General features: G+C 48.9%; 1 protein-coding gene across 3 annotated transcripts in view; it reads right to left on the bottom strand.

Moving 5' to 3' along the window:
• The window catches only part of LOC123745438 (bumetanide-sensitive sodium-(potassium)-chloride cotransporter), a 389,884-nt gene that overhangs the window by 132,896 nt on the left and 237,376 nt on the right, over nt 1-19,612 (bottom strand). For all 3 annotated transcript variants that reach the window (XM_069300604.1, XM_069300601.1, XM_069300603.1), the window contains exons 11-12: nt 14,976-15,207; nt 4,395-4,516 (exon numbers count right to left, since the gene is read on the bottom strand). In XM_069300604.1, the coding sequence (XP_069156705.1) occupies nt 4,395-4,516; nt 14,976-15,207 (354 nt within the window). The remainder of the gene's footprint in view (nt 1-4,394; nt 4,517-14,975; nt 15,208-19,612) is intronic.

Raw genomic sequence — 19,612 nt, forward strand, 5'->3', positions numbered from 1 at the left:
GAGCAGGCCGGAGGGGAAACAATGCACGAGACAGCTTGCGAAACGGCGCAGACGTAACATTGATACCGAAAGCAAGCTGAAGCGGCTCCGCCAGCGCCGCACGATACGAAGCGACAGTGTTAGGCATAAGATGACGGTCCTGAAACAACCACGAGAGGAAGGACAAGACCACCCGAACAGACAAGGAGCTAACACGACGAAGACGCAAAAAGAAACGGAAGGACCGCCAGGAAACTTCATACTGCCGCCGAGAAGAAGCCCTCAGGTGGGACACCAACAAGGAGGCCACCTGTTCACCATAAAGATGATGATAGACTCGAGTCAAAAAAACCATACGCGAAGACTCGAGGAGAAGATCGAACCAGCCACGTGACGTACCGGCCCGATCTGCTGAAAGAGGTGGAGCCACGGGAAAACCCTCGGGTTCGGACACTGAGCAACCAGCGCCTGAAACCAAGGCTGGGCCGGCCACCAAGGGGCCAGAAGGACAACTCTCCCCCGGTAAGTCTCTAAGCGAGTCAGGACCTGGAGCAACAGCCGAACCGGGGGAAAGAGGTACAGGAACCCCCATCTCGACCAGTCTAGCCGAAAGGCATCGACCCCGACGGCCTCGCAATCGGGGAAGGGCGCCGCATAAACGGGAAGACGCCGCGACCACGCCGACGCGAAGAGGTCCACTTCGGGGCGCCCGAACGTCTGGCAAAGCCAACGGAAGGACTCGTCGTCGACCGTCCACTCCGTAGAGAGGGGAACGAAGCGAGACAGGGCGTCGGCCAAGACGTTGGACACGCCCCGTACGTGAACCGCCAGGAGAGCCAAACCCCGAGAACTCAGCAGACGAGTCACCCGAAGCGACCAACCCCAAAGAGACAAGGACCGCATCGAACCCCCGCGGTTCAGGCAATGAACCACCGGAGAGCAGTCCGAATGGAGCCGAATCGTCGATCCGCGGGCCACCCGAATCCTCCCCAGAGCAAACCACACTGCCGCGAACTCCCGCACCGTGCTGTGAGCTCGACGGAAGGACGGATCCCAACGCCCCTGGCCGGCCTAGTGAGCACTGGTCACAAAACCCCAGCCGAGAGACGACGCATCCGTGTACACATCGAGCGAGGGCTCGGGTAGGCGCCAAGGCACTGAACCCCGAAAAACCCGAAGAGGAAGCCGGTGACGCAGCAACCGACGCAAGGCCCTCGGGGGTCGAACTCTGCGATCGCGAGAGAGGCGGAAGGGGGAACCCCGAAGGAACCAGAACAGCCGTCGAAGCCAAACCCGACCCGGCGGGTAGACCACCATCGCGAAGTTCAGGCTCCCGCACAGCCCCTCGAGCAGCCGCCGGGTGACCCGAGGGCCCTCCAGAAACAGACGAAGGCGGGACCGCAGCCGCAGGAGAGACTCCGGAGGGAGAGACAAGGAGGCGGTTCGAGAGTCCCACACGAGACCCAGCCAAGTCCGAACCTGAGAGGGAACCAGATGGGACTTCCTCCAGTTCACCAAGAACCCGAACTCGGCGAGCTGGGAAAGAACCAAATCCCTGGCTAGCAAGCAAGCTGACTGGCTGGGAGCCCAAACCAGCCAGTCGTTGAGGTAGGCCAACACCCGAACACCTAGGAGACGCAAACGAGCCACCACAACCCGTGTAAGGCGCGTGAACACGCGAGGCGCCAGGTTCAACCCGAACGCGAGACAACGAAAGCGGTAACTCAGACGCCCCACAACAAAAACCGAGCCAGTCCCTGAACCGCGGATGAATCGGGACATGCCAATAAGCGTCCCGGAGGTCCAGGGACACCATCCAAGCTCCCGGCTCCAAGAGGAGCCGAACCTGAGACAGCGTAGTCATCCGAAAGGAGGGGCAATGAACCCAGGGGTTCAGACGGGACAAGTCCAGAATGAACCGCAGGTCCGCGCAGTCCCGTTTCAGAACCGGAAACAAACGGGAAACCCATCTGAGGGACGACGTCGTTTCGACGACGCCCAAGCGTACCCACTCCAAGACGACTCGACAGAGCGCAGGGGAAGAAACCTGCCCTGCCAGCCCCGACCCACCAAAGGGGGGAGGGGCCACCCAACGCCACTGCAGGCCACGAGACACGACCCGAAAGGCCCACGAATCGTGGGACCAGGCGCGGGCGAACAGCGCAAGCCGCCCCCCCACCGCCCCGTCAAGGGGGCAAACCGCGAAAGGGCCGGCGACCCTTACGAGACCCAGAACCCCGCACAGCGCGAACACCGCGCCGACCAGACGAGGGAGGGTCCGCAGGAGGAGCCAATCCCAAACCTGACACCAGAGGCCTACCACGACGAGAGGAACCCCGAGCCCTGGCACGACCTTTCCAGGAAGACCCACCCCGGGACCCCCGGAAAACCAACAAGTCCGACATCGGACGACAAGCCGCCGACGCAGCCTGAATAAACTGCGCCACGGCCGACTCCCCAAACAGGAGAGGACAAAAAGGTGAAGAACGCCTAAGAGCCAGAGCCCAAGCATATTCCACGGAGGAACCCAGCACCGCCTGCCGACACGCGAGATGGGAAGCATAGAACAGGGAAACCTCATCTCGCAAAATCAGCGTGAACAGCTTCAACAAGGCAGCCGACGAACGCGCAGCCGAGGACAAGGTGCCGGACCCCGGGACGGACCCAAGTGTCCCCACATCCTCCACGAGCCAATCCGAAGACAGCTCCAGGAGGGAAAAGAACCGCAAGGCCGAACACAAAAGGCCCCGGGCGCGCAAGTCCTCCGCAACGAGCACCGCCGAAAGGGAGGGAACCTGCACATGGAGCTGAATAACGCCCACATCGCGGGGAAGGGCAGGGGCAAACAAGCACTCATTCAGGTACTCAAGTTCGCCCCCCAGGAAAACCTGAAGCACCGTGGAAGCTTCCCGCCACTCCAGCGTGCGGGAATGACAGAAGGAATGCCAGGAATCCAGACCAAACAAGGGGCAGTCTGCTAGCCAGGACGACTCCGGAACCTTGTAACGGAGCCAGAAAGGGAACGAAGTCCCAAACCTGAACGTGGACGGATCCATGTCCGAGGCATAATCCGGATCACGCAGGAGGTAAGCTGCAAAGGCCGCTCGCACCACACCAGGTTGGATGCGATAAGCCGAAAACCTCCGGAATGACGGAACCGATGTACCCGGGGGAACACGGAACCGAACCCGGGGAGGGGCTGACACCAAATCCAACTCGTACGGAGAGGGGGGGAAAGAAAACCCCACTCCTTGTAACAATAAGCCCCGCTCAGTGGGAAGAAAAACCCAGGCGGGGTCCAGCGGGGCCCAAGGCCCCCAAGTCAGCCCCTCCCCAGCCTCGAGGTCCGTCACCAACACCTGAAGGAAGGTGGCCCCAAGCCCCAAGGGCAGTACTTACAGGGCACCTAGGGAAGGCAGCCCTAGGCGCATGCAGCCCGAGTACTGAAGATAACTCCTGGCTCTCGCACCCACAAAACTAACACCACACGCAAAGCACAGTGCAGTAGCGACACCGGAGCCAGAGCACACGACCATCGCCTATAGCATCAGCCTCAAGAACTGAGGTGTGGGTAGCCGGCGCGGGGGGTCTGGGGCTCCCCCTTCCCCCTCCCGGGGAGGGGGGAGCTGCGCAGACAGCGGCGCGGCAGTGTGTGCCGTCACACTAGTTTGCTTGTTTTCGGTTGGGGAGTTCTATCCACTAGTTCGGTTTTTGGTAGCAATTTTAACCAGAATAGGGGTTTGTTTTGGGGCGCTTACCTTTCTGGGTGCCTGTTCCGGTCGATGGCAGACATAGAATGCTTCCAACTACACGGGGGCTTCTATAGGCCATTGCTCCCCTTGCCTCTCTGAGGGGGCCCGGTTCTGGCCGTGGTCCCCGGTAGGCCTAAGAACTCCATACACATGACTGATGCCAAAGTCTGACATTAGCATATCAGCCTGGGATAGCTCCGGGGAGCCGACGGGGCTCCCCCCAGAAAAACTATGAAAAATCAATCAGAGACATTGAAATAATTAGGTAATTATCTCTTTGTGGCAACTCCGGCCTGACAGCTGGCGAGCAACAGACCGCCTTGGACACACGCTGAGTCAGTGACTATAATTTGCCAGACTTCCCCGCCCTATAGCAGGCAATATATGCCACTTATGATTTTTTCATTATTTTTCCCGTGATCAGTGAAACCAAATTAACAGGTTAGGAAGAAAAAATAATTTTTTTTTTTTCAAAATTAGCATGTTAAGGGTTAATAAATAAATATTTTACACATCGATGAGCAAGGCAGGCTGAGCAAAATTGAACAACTGACCCATTCAATATTATTTGATCCATAATGTTGCTAATGACCCTTAACTTGTTATGAATGCTTGTCACATCTAATAAAAAAAGTAAAAGAAACAAGTAAACTATTAACTAACCGTGAAGCCAGGCCGCCATCCAGGAGATTTAATAAGAGATGCATGGAAGCAGGAGAAGTTGATAAGACTGTATGATGCAAGAAAGAAGTTACTCAGCAATGTTGATACAACATTCAGGTCACCTGTTGGAATATGTATGATGTAACAACACTGAAAACAAGAACTAAGTGTTATTTCATTTTAATATGCAAACTTTCATATGAAGTAACATAGATGTACATTTTATTAACAACAGCTGAACATAACTGCCAAGGCCATTTTTTTTTTTTTCAGGGAGGGGGTGGATTAATGGATCTGTGAGCTCAGATCCCTAAGATGCTCTCTTTAGCCAGGAGCCAATTGGGACAACTGTAACAATGCCACTACATTAAGCTCTCATGAACTTCACCCTAAAGCTTGAGAAGTAACTTGGTTAGCTATCTTAACCCTTAAACTGCGCATTGCGTATATATACACCATGAGTAACATGTCCCATGGTGTGCATGGTGTATATATACGCCATAGGGTGCCAGGCATGAATCAAATGGCCCGCGGCTACACGGGGTTCACACTAGCTTCCTCAGGGCTCTTGTAAACAGACTATTTAAAAAAAAAAATCGTAGACAATATTCTCCGGTGTGAGAGGCACAGTACTGTTGGAGCAACCGAGGCTGGTGCACGCAGATTGAGTGAACAGCATTGCTGTTCAGCTTGTGACCACAGCATCACCAAAAAATGTTAAAATAAATATATACCTGCTATTATTTTGTGATGACAATATTACAGAGGACTCCTGACTGTGATAAAAATGACCAGGATTGTGATAATAGCAGCATTGTTGTGATAATTAGCACTGTGAGAGGAGTGATGCTGAGGGACGGAGGGAGAGTGCATCGTTTACTGACTGTGTGGCCACCTGTTATTGTCTGCATTCACCATACCAACTCAGTGGTTCTCTATGGTGAACACAAATATAGATATTTCTATATAATGTGTGTATTAGTGTAATAACAACAAAAGGATTATGTTGGGAGGAGCCATTTGGGTGACAGAGGTGACGTCGTCTGCATGATTTGTATGGCTATGTAGAGGGTGGCCACTATGTTCTTTGGGCACTCTACAAGCTTAGGTGTACAGTTACAGTGCATACAATATGTAGATACTTATATACAATATGTGTATATAGTGTAATAACACTGCAAACAGTTTTGTTTGGTGAGAAATTTTAGTGCGTGTGATCTTGAATGAGTGAGGGAGCCGCAGCTAGGTCTCCGTGGTGTAGTGGTAAGACACTCGCCTGGCATTTCGCGAGCGCTATGTCATGGGTTCGTATCCTGGCCAGGGAGGATTTACTGGGCGCAATTCCTTAACTGTAGCCTCTGTTTAACTCAACAGTAAAATGGGTACTTGGTTGTAAAAACGATTCTTTGCGGCGGGGATCATATTCTAGGGCCCTGCCCGAAATGCTATGTGTACTAGTGGCTGTACAAGAATGTAACAACTCTTGTATATATCTCAAAAAAAAAAAAAAAAGCTGACTGTGTGTATAGCGACGACTCTTAGTGCCTGAACTAACTATATCAGCTTAGATGTACAGTTGTGGTCAACAAAACACGTAGATAGTTAAATATAACGTCTGTATATTGTGAATAAAGTATAAAACAGGATGTTGGGAGGAGAAAGTGGACGAGTGAGGCATTGAGGGAGTGAGTGGCAATGAGTAGCTGGCTGGTGTGTGTGGCGGTCACTCCTCGGTTGCTTTTCGACTCATAATACCAACTTAGTGGTTCGTTATGGTGAACAAAACATGCAGATACTGATATATAACCTGTGTATAGAGTGTAATAACAGCAAAACTATCTGTTTATTGTTTTATGAACATAATAATTGAATCACTAATATGCACACCATACTTTTGAGTATAGCAATGATTCACCTCTTTTATTATATAAATATATCACACTACACACTATTGAATAATATTACTGCAAAAAAACTAAGAAAAAATAAATCAGAGACATTGAAATAATTAGGTGATAATATCTTTGTGGCAACTCCCACCTGTCAGCTCAGGTGACGCTGACCGGCTCTGACGACTGCTCTGTCAACGCCCACTTTTTGCTAGACTTCTTCGGTCTATTGCGCCCAAAATATGTCACCTACGATTTATTTTTTATTTTCCCCATATTTAGGGAACACAAATTAACATTTTTAGAGGACGAAATAATTTTTTAGATTTTTTTTTTCTTGCGCACAGGGGTGTAAATGTCCTCAGGACCCTTTAGTAGCAGAAAGGTTAAAAATAAAGGTAGGAAAAGAGAAATGATGAGAAACCTATCACTGAGCGACCAGCCCATCAACACCAATAGAATGACAAACTCACTCAGAACTCCCTGCAAATGCTAATTAGCAAAATAAGGGACCATAATTAACATTATGAAGTTTTCATTAAATGACCAAGGTACAGTAGGCAATCACTCTAACAAATCAAACACAAGTTCAATTTAGTAATGTTATTGTTAGCTTAAGTCACCACCGGGCTTTACCATTGGCCCTGACCATATTAGCAAATGATGTATTCTATTTATTAACTATTGGAGAAAAAAATTTCATTCAATTTTCTGGGGGGAGTTCAGTCAGCTCCCCCGGAGCTATCCGGGATGATAGGAATGTATTAGACCCAGGCATCAATCATCAATCAATGTGCATGGAGTTCTAGGCCTACCAGGGACCACAAGCCAGAGCCTGGCCCCCCCTAAGAGAAGGATGAGGAGCAATGGCCTATAGAAACCCCCTGTATGATTGGAAGCATTATATGTCTGCCATCGACCAGGACAGGCACCCAGAAAGGTAAGCATCCCAAAAAAACCAGCATTGAATGTAATAAAATGCCATTTTTTTGGGTGAGCCCTGGAGGCTCCCTGGAGCTTATCGGGCTAATGTATGTTATATTAGACTGGGACATTAGCTAAGGAGTTCAGACCTACCAGGGACCAACGCCAGAACCTGGCCCCTTCAGAGAGGTTTCAGGGAGCAATTGCCCTGGAAAACCCCCCTTGTGATTGGGATTTTCCTTATCTGCCATTGACTGGGGTTTGCACCCAGAAAGGTAGGCATAACAAAACAAACCCCACATGGTAAAAAACTAAAACAAAAAAAAACAAACAGAGAGGTAGAAACTCCCTACAATACCAAGCAAACAAGCAAACATCACACTTTACTGCCACGCCGATCGTCTGTGCAGCCCTCCCCACCCCGAGAGGGGGGGTGGGGGGAGACCGGGACCTACCACACCGGCTGCCTAACATCAGTTTGGAAGCTAAGCTTCAACTAAAGTGAAAAAAACGCCGACCGGTGGGAGGGAGGGTTGCCAGGGAGCCTCCGGGGCTCACCCAGAAAATGGCGTTTCATTACATTCAACACTTTTTCTGTGGGGAGCTTCTATGGCTCCCTGGAGCTTCATACCCAGAGAAAAGGAAAAGAAAGGGCTGACCCGGGAGGCAGCCACCACAAACTCCGCAACGCGAAGCCGACACAACAGGCTGCAACCTGCAACCCAAGGCAACAAGTACACACAGGAGCAGACAAGCATAAAGAATGGGCGGCCAAGAACCTGTGCGACCCTCAAATCCCTGTGCCCGAAATGAGCCCTAGACGTTACCAACACAGCAGCAAAAGCTGCAAATGTCCGAACAGCACGGGCACAAGGACAGACCGCAGGCTGGAAGACTTAAAAACTCTGCGGACGACCTGGGAGACCCGAGCCCTGAAACAGGGAACGAGGGGAACCGGATCAACCCAAAGCGCATCCCCAGACACAGTACGCAGGTAACGGCAAAATTGCGCAACCGGACAATACAGGACACACCCATGACCAAACAAATCAAGCATCAATAACCCAAGAACCCCACCAGATAGCAGCCATCTCGACCGTTCCCAGAAGGACGGAGAAAGGCTGCAAACGTACAAACCTACCACCAGTACCAAAGAGCAGAAACCTGAACCGAAGGGGCTACCACAAACTGAGGAGAAGATAAGAAAGCACCCTGATCAAGGACCAGGACGGCTTAGGTGACGCATGAGTAGGCCGGAGGTGAAACAAAACACGAGAAAGCGTATGAAATGGGGCAGATGTGACATCCACCCTGAACGCAAACCGGAGCGGCTCCGCCAGCGCCGCACAAAACGAGGCAACAGAAAGAAACATCAAAATTGTAGTCCTGAAAACCCAAGAAAGGACAAAACAACCCGATGCGAAAGAGAAGACAACCTGCAAAGAGCAAGAAAAAGTGCATAAAAACACCAGGAACGTCATACTGTCGCCAAGACGAAGCTCGCAGGTGAAACACCATCAACAAAGCCACCTGATCACCACTGAGATGGTGATGCCTGCATCAAAATACCAGACACAAAGAGCTGAGGAGAAGGCCGAACCAGTCACGTACAGGACCGGTCCGACCTGCCGAAAGAGGCGGAGCCGCGGGAAAACGCCCCGAGTTCGGACACCTATCAAGCAGCATCTGAAAATAAAACTTGGCCGGCCACCAAGGGACCATAAGGACTACTCTCGTGGGCATGGGCTCCAACCAAGCCAGAATCCAAGGCAACAGCTGGACCGGAAGAAGAGGAACAGGTACCCCCACCTCGACCAGTACTGCTGAAAGGCATCCACCATGAACGCCTCGCAGGCGGGTAAGGGCACCACATACAATGGGCGACGCTTAGACAACGCCGACTCGAAGACGTCCATGGCCAGGAGTTCAAAACGTTCGGCAGAGCCAATGAAATGAGTCGACGATGACTGGCCAATCCGCGAACAGAGGAATGAACCGAGACAGCTGTCCACCAGGATGCAGGACACACCCCAGACATGAACGTCACAGTTAGCCAAACCCAGAGAATCGAGCAAAGGAGCCACTCTAAGGGACCAACCACAAAGGTCAAACACCTAAGAGAAATCCTGTGGGTTCGGCCAGAACCGCCAGAGAACAGTCCGAATGCAGCTGAATGGTAGAGCACCGAGTGACCCAAACCCTCCGAAGCGCAAACCAGACAGCCACGAACTCCCGAACCGTGCTGTTAGCCCGACAAACGGACAGACCCTACCAACCCTGGCTGACCTGGTGAGCACTGGTCACAAAGCCCCAGCGGAGAGAAGATCCATCCGTGAACACATCGAGTGAAGGCTCGGGAAGGTGCCAAGGCACAGAACCACAAAAACCCCAAAGAGGAAGGTGGTGACGCAGCACCAACACAAGATCCTCGGAGGAACGAACCCAACGATTGCAAGAGAGGCAGAAGGGGAGTCTCCGAAGGAACCAGACGCTGAAGCCAAACCTGACCCCGCGGGCAGACCAGCACATCAAAGTTCAGACTCCCGCACAACTGTTCGAGCAACCACCGAGCAATCCGGGACCCCCTCATGAACAGCCGAAGGCAGGACCACAGCCGCAGCAACACTTCTGGAGCGAAAGACAAGGAGTGGCCCAAGAGCCCTAAACAAGACCCAGCCAGGTCCGAACCCGGGACGGAAACAAATGGAACAGCCTCCAGATCACCAGGAAACCAAACCCGGCGATTTGGAAAGAACCACACCCCTGGCGAGCAGACAATAGGACCGACTAGGAGCGCACACTAACCAGTCGTCGAGGTAGGCCAGACACCGAATCCCAAGCAGACTCCGACAGGGCACCAAGATCCGGTAAGCATGCTTAAATACACCAAGTGCCAGTACAAAATAGAGAAGGCAGCAAAAGCGGTAAGCCTGAAGCCTCACCACCAACTGTGCCAGTCCAGGAAAAATGGAGAGGAATGTGCCAAGAACTGACCTGGAGGTCCAGGGCCACCATCCAGGCACCCTGCCCCAACAGAAGCTGGACAGGATACAACAGTCCTCCTATGAGGGCATAGAATCCAGAGCACAGACTGAAGAAGTCCAGAAGAACCGCAGATTCGACAGGCCCATGTCTGCATAGAGCAGACGGGAACCCCAGAAGGAAGGAGCGGATCAACCACGTCTAATGCACCCACGATGATGACATGACGAAACGCAGAGGAAGAAGCCCACCCCTCCAGCCCTGAACCCCCCAAAGGGAAAGAAGCCGTCCATCGCCGGCACCAGAGGCCGGAAGACAACCAAAAGCGCCCACTAACTGCGGGACCATGTGAGAGTCAACAGAGCAAGCTGCTCCCCCAGTGCCCCATCAACAGAGAAGGGAACAGAGCCCCTTCCGAAAGAAAAAGTATACATACACATATACACCTATATTCATACATATTATGTATATACACATACACATACATATACATATACACATAGACACAAGGTATGTTACACACACGTGCATATGCACATACACATGTGCACACACACACAGTGTACACATGTACATGCACATGTGTACACACACACATACACGTGAAAAGAAAATTACAAGCCGCCGACCAGTGGGCAGAGAGCACCACGCCGGCCAGGCGAAGAAGGCACAAAACTGCAACAAAAGCCCCACTTCGACGACAAAACCCCAAAGTCCCAGCACGACCACAACATGTGCCAAGACCCAAAAAGATCAGTCTGCAAGCCAGGAAGACCCCGGAACTCCAGAAGGCAGAAACTGGGTCACACACGAGGAAACAAATCTCCCTGAACCCACAAAAGGGGGCCCAAGAGGAAGAAACCTCCAGAACGAAACCAAAGAACCCAAAGGAACCCGGAATCGAACAAGGGGGAGCCCAAACCACCACATTTGCCGGCGGAGAAACACCACAGAAAGGAAAAGCACAGCCCCAGACAGAACCCCCAGGGAAACAGTCAAAACAAATTAAAAACCGAGGAACAAGGTGTGGGAGCAAGCATAACAGATAGGGATATTAAGCCCAAACCCAAGGGCCCAGACCCAAAACAGACAAAACGGAAAATCCAGTGCAAAATCAACACTCAAATGTTCCCATAGGAACAGGAAACGGGCAGAAAACACCAGAAAAGCAAAGAAACGACAACAGGAGAATAAAACCACTGAAAAAGGTGAAAAACGTATCCCAAGAAGCTTGCTCGCACACCCAGGCGCATGTAAACAAACCACAATGCTGCCCTGGTAGCCACGCCGGGAAACCGGCAGAAGAAAATGGCCACTAGAACAGGGGGCTGTGACGAACGCAAAAGATACGAAAACACACAAGCAAAAGTGGGAAGCAAGCAGACTGGATGGGCGAAAATTCAGCCCAGAAGCAGAAAACCCAGGCAGGGGCAAACTGTCCCAGAACTGCTAGTAGGCATTCCCCACAACCCCGGGAACCCGCAACAGAGGCCCCGGGGCAGAGCTGTCCTCCAAGCCCTCCGCAAGAAAAGGAAGAGTCCATGGGAAAGGCAGCAAGAAAGGGCAGCTGGTAAGACCCAGAAGCCTTGGCAGGAGGAACAGGCTCGAAAACCTCCGTCCCCAACCCAAACGGGGCAGCCCCCGAAAACCGCCCGAGTCTCGGCCCCAACTAAACCCCACCCCGACCCCGAAACCTGCAGACAGTCTGGAGCCGGGAACAGGGAGGGAAAGGGGCGAACAGCACCTAACCAAAATAGGGCAGCCTCGGGGCATCCGAGTGGGAAACCAATCTACCGTGTTGCAGCAACCTAACCCAGCTTGCAACACGGATGCCGCCTGTACTCTGAACAGTAATAACATCAGGAGAGTACTGGAGAACAAGCAGAGAAACTCTCTCGCAAGACTCCGGGTCAAGGCATCAGTGACCCAACAGGCAACATGACGGAGGTAAAAGGGGGCGACTGTCACCTGGAGACAAGGGCACAGCAATCAACGATCCCGTACAAGACGGGTTGGGACCCGAAAGACACATTCAATGATCCACCGAGCCCCGCCAGGGGTTTCCAGGGCCCGTAGGAGTAACAATTACGGGAAGCCCGGGCAAGGTGTTGCTAACCGGTTAAACACCCCAAAAATAACAAGGGGGTAGAGGACAACACTGAAAACTCCTCCGATGTGTACAATCACGGGGGCCTAGCAGAGGGCCACCAAACACTACCAGTGGAACTATAGCCACACTAGGCAGACCCCCACCTGGCAAAGAAAATAAAAACAAAATAAAAACTCTGCAAAAGTACACCGTAACCAGAGGCAACAGGAACCGGTCGCCGCATAGGTGGCAGGTCGCACAACACCTTGATGCCCTAACCAGCACAATACCAGTCCCTACCCAAGGCCAAACAAGGGCCTTAAGCCCCAGCTGGCCCCAAGGGTGAGGCAAATGCCAAGCAGCAAGAACCTCTACGGGAATGGTTCCCGAACGCCCCAAGGAAGATAACCCTGTTACGCAGGGGCAGTACTCACAGGTCGCCTAGGGAAGGAGGCCCCTAAGCGCATGCAGCCCCGGCACTGATGAGGTACTCCTGGCCATTGCACAACACACAAAGACTGCAGAGAATGCCACACAAGGCAAACACCGCCCAGGAATTTGAGGCCAGAGAAGCATCTATCCCGGTTGACACTAGCTTACGAACTGAAGGCAGCCGGCGCGGTGAGGTCCAGGCCCCCCCCCTCCCCATCCTGGGGAGAGGAGGGCTGCGCAGACGACTGGTGTGGCAGTAAATTGATTGTTTGATTGTTTCCTTGGGATTGTAGGGAGTTTCTACCTCTCTGTTTGGTTTTTGTTGTAGTGTCTTACCATGTGGGGTTTGTTTTGTTATGCCTACCTCTCTGGGTGCCTAACCCCGGTCGATGGCAGATAAGGAAAACCCCCCAACCACAATGGGGTTTTCCAGGGCTCCCTGAAACCTTTCTGAAGGGGCCAGGTTCTGGCACTGGTCCCTGCTAGGTCTGAACTCCATAGCTAATGTTCCGGTCTAGGATAACATACATTAGCCCGATAAGCTCCAGGGAGCCGTAAGGGCTCCCCACAGAAAAAACACTGTTTTATTATTCTAAAAATATAATACTGTATATTGGACTAAGATATGAGTACCATATTTGTTTAACATAGCAACATTACACACATTTCTTTATACAAATTTCTCAAATTACATACAATTGAGTAACATTAGAGAAAACTGACAAACTATTCTGAGACACTGAAATAATTAGGTAAAATTATGTTTGCTGCAACTCCTGCGCCACGGAGTTGCCTTTGATTACCATCGATGAACGAATACTCAACACCTGTAAATTGCTCAACTTCCCTGTTCCATCACAGCCAAAGTATGGCACATACAATATTGGTTTTATTCTCCCATGATCATGGAATGTATTTTAACAACATTGGTAGGAAAATGTTTTAAGGAAAATCATTTCTTTACATATACCAAGGGATTGTCATATTTAAAAGCTGTGCAATTCACATGTTAATGCAGTTCCCAGGAAGTTTGATTTGCCTCAGGGCCATTTATCTGTGCTTTTGGGGTATTGTAGGGTGTTTGAGGGGTTGCTTCTCTTGAGCTCCACGGAAAGAAATTAGAGTTGTGTTTCCCACTGGGGGCCTTCATTCTGTCTTCTGTCTATTTGAGGCCATTAGTGTCATTCAAAGAGGCATATTGTTAATGTGTTTTATACGCCTCTTCTTCTGGGCATCAGGTAGGGTTATTAGATCTATCCCCAGGCCTTTGTCTCCTTATTCTTGCCCCCTTTGCAATACTTCAAGCACCAGTTTATAGGGTTTGCTGACTTCTGATCAAAGTGAGTGTTGTGTGGTGCCTGGGTCTTGGGTGTTGGCACTGCCCTTGTTGTCTGTTGTCACTTCATCACTATATCTCTTGCACCATTATTTTTTTGTCTGCACAGGGATAGTTTATGCTCTGTTGCTGATAGGTGCTCTCCAGTCAGGCTTTTGTCCTTTTGTCTTCCCTCTCAAAGAATTTTCTGATGATGCTGTGGTTTTAGGGGTTGTTTTCATGTGCTTGTTATGCTCTCTCTGGTGTGGCCTTTTGTATTTATTTATTTATTTATATATATACAAGAAGGTACATTGGGATTGTGAGGATACATAGGATAGTAATTACAATCTTGTAAAGCCACTAGTACGCACAGCGTTTCGGGCAGGGTTTCATTTCGTATCATCTCCACTCGTTTTGATGCATGTTTCTCTGAACCCCAGGGCTGCAAAGTCAGCTGTGCACCTTGTACCTGGCCTATTTCCTGTCCTTGGTTACTTCATGCTTTCTTGAAGGTGGGCCCTGACCTCCCCTTCGACTTCACGGTTCAACGCTCTACCAGTTGCTTTTTCATCTCCTCAGAATCTTTGCTGGATCCTTAGATATACATTCTAGTTCCCTGATGAGAGTTCCTTCTCAATCCCACATTCCACATAACCTCATTCAATCGTCCTTCTGGTCCCACAGTTGGTTATCTTGGAGGTCTTGGGGATCTTTGGTCCTTTGATTAGTCCTGGGCACCCAGTTCATTCCATTACTTCCCAAATGCAGGGGAGTCCCATTTCTTTTAGCCCCATTTAGACCCAAGAAAAGAACTGGATCAAAACCAAAGTGACATAGCAAATGGGTTAAGTGGTGTTGAGTTCATGTATCATGAACTATATATGTCAAATTATCACCACAAATAATAATGGTTAATTAAAAGCAACTGGGAATTTAAATAACCTTACCTATAAGGATGCAGGCTAGGGAGATGACAAAGACAAGGATATAACCACGGACAGGGTCATTATTGGCACCAGATCCCTTTGAAAAACCATGTATGCCAGGATAGAGTTTGTCTTTGGCTAAAGCTTGCAAGACACGAGGAGCACCAACCAGTGATGCAATGGCTGAGGAGAGGGTAGCAGCAAAACATCCCACATAGATGAGGGGCCCCCATGCTGACATCAGTTCCATAACCTGTTAATTACCTGAGATTTAATACTTAATTATGGATAAATTTATTTTTATTCTATCCAATGTACTTTAAAAGATAAATGAATCTGAATTAAATAATATGCAAGTAATTTACAGTGCAGGAAATAATGACTGCTGGAATATAAAGTACTGTACACACAAATTTTATGTCTTACCAACTATACTGAGTCCCTGAACCAGGTATGAATATGAACATGCCAATAGGTGTCCCCGTTGAGCTAGGGACACCATATTTAGGAACCCACCTATAAGACCAGGCAGACCTGGGGACAAACAACAACTGGGACATCCACCACAGAATGGGGGGTTAACTAGGCCACTACAACATTTAACCACCCTGTGATGACCAAGAGGAGCTGTGGGGTAGACTGCTGGCTCTGGACCTCTGACACCAAAGGAGGGGGTTGGTGAACCACCTGCATTGTAGGCCTCGGGACATTTCCCGAACTCCAATGCATCTTGAGCCCAACAGGTTCAACACAGGTCAGATGTCACCCCACAATGCCATCAAAAGGATGAACTATGAAACGGCCAGCACAAAGAACCCTGAACCAGTAAAAGTTGCAAACCAGTAAAGTGGTACATAAAGGCAAACCAACAAAATCAATAGAGAGAGGGGGAGTGAAGAATAAGGAGAGGGGGAACAAGTTCCTGAAGATTGCATACACCAACATAGATGGAGTGAGATCGAAGGTACTGGAGTTAAGTGATGTAATACAGCTGCAGACACCAGACATTGTTGCACTCACGGAGACAAAACTTGAAGATGTAATTTTAAATGAGGTCATATTCCCAAGGGGCTACTCAATTTGGAGACGGGACAGAAAAATTAGGAAAGGCGGTGGCGTTGCTGTGCTGGTAAAAGAACACCTAAAGGTGAAGGAAATAATGACTGCCAATCCACAAGAAGTTGACATAATAGCACTAGAGATCTGCTATGAGGATGATAAACTAATGATGATAAATGCATATAGTCCACCGCCAAGCAGCACATGGTCAAAGGAGGAGCTAGATAGTAAACGTGAAGGTCTTATAACAATAATGAGAGAGATTATAGCGAGAGCGGATAACGATAGATCACGACTGTTGATAGTCGGTGACTTCAACTTGAAATCCATAGACTGGGAAGCATATGAAGCTAAAACAGAAGATTTTTGGACCTGTAAATTTGTAGACCTCATCCTGGAAACATTCTTGTATCAACATGTTAAACAAGCTACGAGGATGAGGGAAGGGGACGTTCCCTCCATGCTAGATTTGATATTTACCAGGAAGGAGGAAGAGATATTTGACATTCAGTACCTTCCTCCCTTGGGTAAAAGTGACCATGTCTTTTTGGGAATAAAGTATGCAATGCATTATAAGCTGGAAGAAAATAAGGAGGTTGAAGCAGTTGAAAAACCAGACTTCAGGAGAGGACATTATGGTGACCTTAGAAATTTTTTTAGTGAGTATAATTGGACAGACTTGATGCTAGGCAAGGAAGTGAATGAGATGTATGGCAAGTTTTGTGAAATATATGATAAAGGCACAAAAAAATTTATACCAAAACAGAGATGCAGAACTAGGAAACAGGATTGGTTCAATAGAAATTGCGAGAGGGCTAGAGACCGAAAGACACAAAAATGGAATCAATACAGGAAGAGGCCGAACCCCCAAACATACCAGCGATACAAAGATGCGAGAAACAACTACACGGCAGTGAGGAGAGAGGCAGAAAGAAATTTTGAAAAAGGGATTGCGGACAAATGTAAAACAGAACCAGGTCTATTCTATAAATTCATAAACAACAAATTGCAGGTAAAGGATAATATTCAGAGGTTGAAAATGGGAAATAGATTCACGGAAGATGAAAAGGAAATGTGTGAAACACTAAACGAAAAGTTCCAAAGTGTGTTTGTACAAAATGAAATCTTTAGGGAACCAGATACAATAAGAATTCCAGAGAACAACATAGAACACATAGAGGTGTCTAGAGACGAAGTGGAAAAAATGCTCAAGGAGCTCGGTAAGAACAAAGCAGCTGGCCCAGATGGCGTTTCACCATGGGTTCTGAGAGAATGTGCATCTGAGCTCAGCATTCCACTTCACCTGATCTTTCAGGCATCCCTGTGTACAGGAATCGTAGCAGACGGGTGGAAACAGGCTAACATAGTTCCAATCTACAAAAGTGGCAGCAGGGAAGACCCCCTCAATTATAGACCTGTATCATTGACAAGTGTAATAGTGAAAGTATTGGAAAAACTAATCAAAACTAAATGGGTAGAACACCTAGAGAGAAATGATATAATATCAGACAGACAGTATGGTTTTCGATCTGGAAGATCCTGTGTATCGAATTTACTCAGTTTCTATGATCGAGCCACAGAGATATTACAGGAAAGAGATGGTTGGGTTGACTGCATCTATCTGGACCTAAAAAAGGCTTTCGACAGAGTTCCACATAAGAGGTTGTTCTGGAAACTGGAAAATATTGGAGGGGTGACAGGTAAGCTTCTATCATGGATGAAAAATTTTCTGACTGATAGAAAAATGAGGGCAGTAATCAGAGGCAATGTATCAGAATGGAGAAATGTCACAAGTGGAGTACCACAGGGTTCAGTTCTTGCACCAGTGATGTTTATTGTGTACATAAATGATCTACCAGTTGGTATACAGAATTATATGAACATGTTTGCTGATGATGCTAAGATAATAGGAAGGATAAGAAATTTAGATGACTGTCATGCCCTTCAAGAAGACCTGGACAAAATAAGTATATGGAGCACCACTTGGCAAATGGAATTTAATGTTAATAAATGTCATGTTATAGAATGTGGAATAGGAGAACATAGACCCCACACAACCTATATATTATGTGAGAAATCTTTAAAGAATTCTGATAAAGAAAGAGATCTAGGAGTGGTTCTAGATAGAAAACTATCACCTGAGGACCACATAAAGAATATTGTGCAAGGAGCCTATGCTATGCTTTCTAACTTCAGAATTGCATTTAAATACATGGATGGCGATATACTAAAGAAATTGTTCATGACTTTTGTTAGGCCAAAGCTAGAATATGCAGCTGTTGTGTGGTGCCCATATCTTAAGAAGCACATCAACAAACTGGAAAAGGTGCAAAGACATGCTACTAAGTGGCTCCCAGAACTGAAGGGCAAGAGCTACGAGGAGAGGTTAGAAGCATTAAATATGCCAAAACTAGAAGACAGAAGAAAAAGAGGTGATATGATCACTACATACAAAATAGTTACAGGAATTGATAAAATCGACAGGGAAGACTTCCTGAGACCTGGAATTTCAAGAACAAGAGGTCATAGATTTAAACTAGCTAAACACAGATGCCGAAGAAATATAAGAAAATTCACCTTCGCAAATAGAGTGGTAGACGGTTGGAACAAGTTAAGTGAGAAGGTGGTGGAGGCCAAGACCGTCAGTAGTTTCAAAGCGTTATATGACAAAGAGTGCTGGGAAGACGGGACACCACGAGCGTAGCTCTCATCCTGTAACTACACTTAGGTAATTACACTTAGGTAATTACCAATGCACCCCTTTAGTGATGCACAAGAGTGACGCTGAGCAGGAGTGAAAGCTGGAGCAAGCACTACAGCCAAGAAATCTGACTCTTGAAGCCTACCCCTGACCAACAACGGATGAGGAACAGCCATAAAATTGCCTCCCCCTAGAAGTGGGGGCAGAACCTTGCTGCAAGAACAGGTGACTGAGCTGATGAAAAGCCACAGCTGCAGCTGACAAAACTGAAGGCACAGCATCCTCAGGAAACTAAGGAGGCAAAAAACCAGTGTTGAATGTAATGAAACAATTTTCTGGGTGAGTCTCGGAGCTATCAATGGCTGATATGGATACCCTAACTATTTTGCATCAGTCGATGTGGGTGGAGTTCTAGGCCTACCGGGAACCACGAGCCAGAACCTGGCCTCCCTCACAGAGGCATGAGGAGCAATGACCCATAGACTGTGCCCTTGTGATTTGGAGCATTCTATATCTGCCATCTATCGGAACAGGCATCTAGAAAGGTAAGCGCCTCAAAATAAACCTCTATTCTGGTTGACAATGAAAATCATCAAACGAGTGGGCAGAACTTCCCAAAGGAAAAACAAGCAAACAAGCATGACATCACACGAGCCACGCCGCATGTCTGCCCAGCTCCCCGCCTCCCAAAGGGAGGGGGAAGGGGAAACCCCAGACTCTCGCGCCGGCGATCCTCACCCCAGTTCCGAGGCTGGATATCAAAAGATGCAAAAAATCTCAGACTGGAGGGAAGGAGGGTTGCCAGAAAAAGGCGTTTCATTACATTCAACACTGGTTTTCTGGGGGGGAGCCCCTATGGCTCCCCCAGATCTACCTCACCAAAGACAAAAACAGAAGG

The sequence above is a fragment of the Procambarus clarkii genome, chromosome 44, assembly GCF_040958095.1.
Source record: "Procambarus clarkii isolate CNS0578487 chromosome 44, FALCON_Pclarkii_2.0, whole genome shotgun sequence".
Taxonomy (NCBI): domain Eukaryota; kingdom Metazoa; phylum Arthropoda; class Malacostraca; order Decapoda; family Cambaridae; genus Procambarus; species Procambarus clarkii.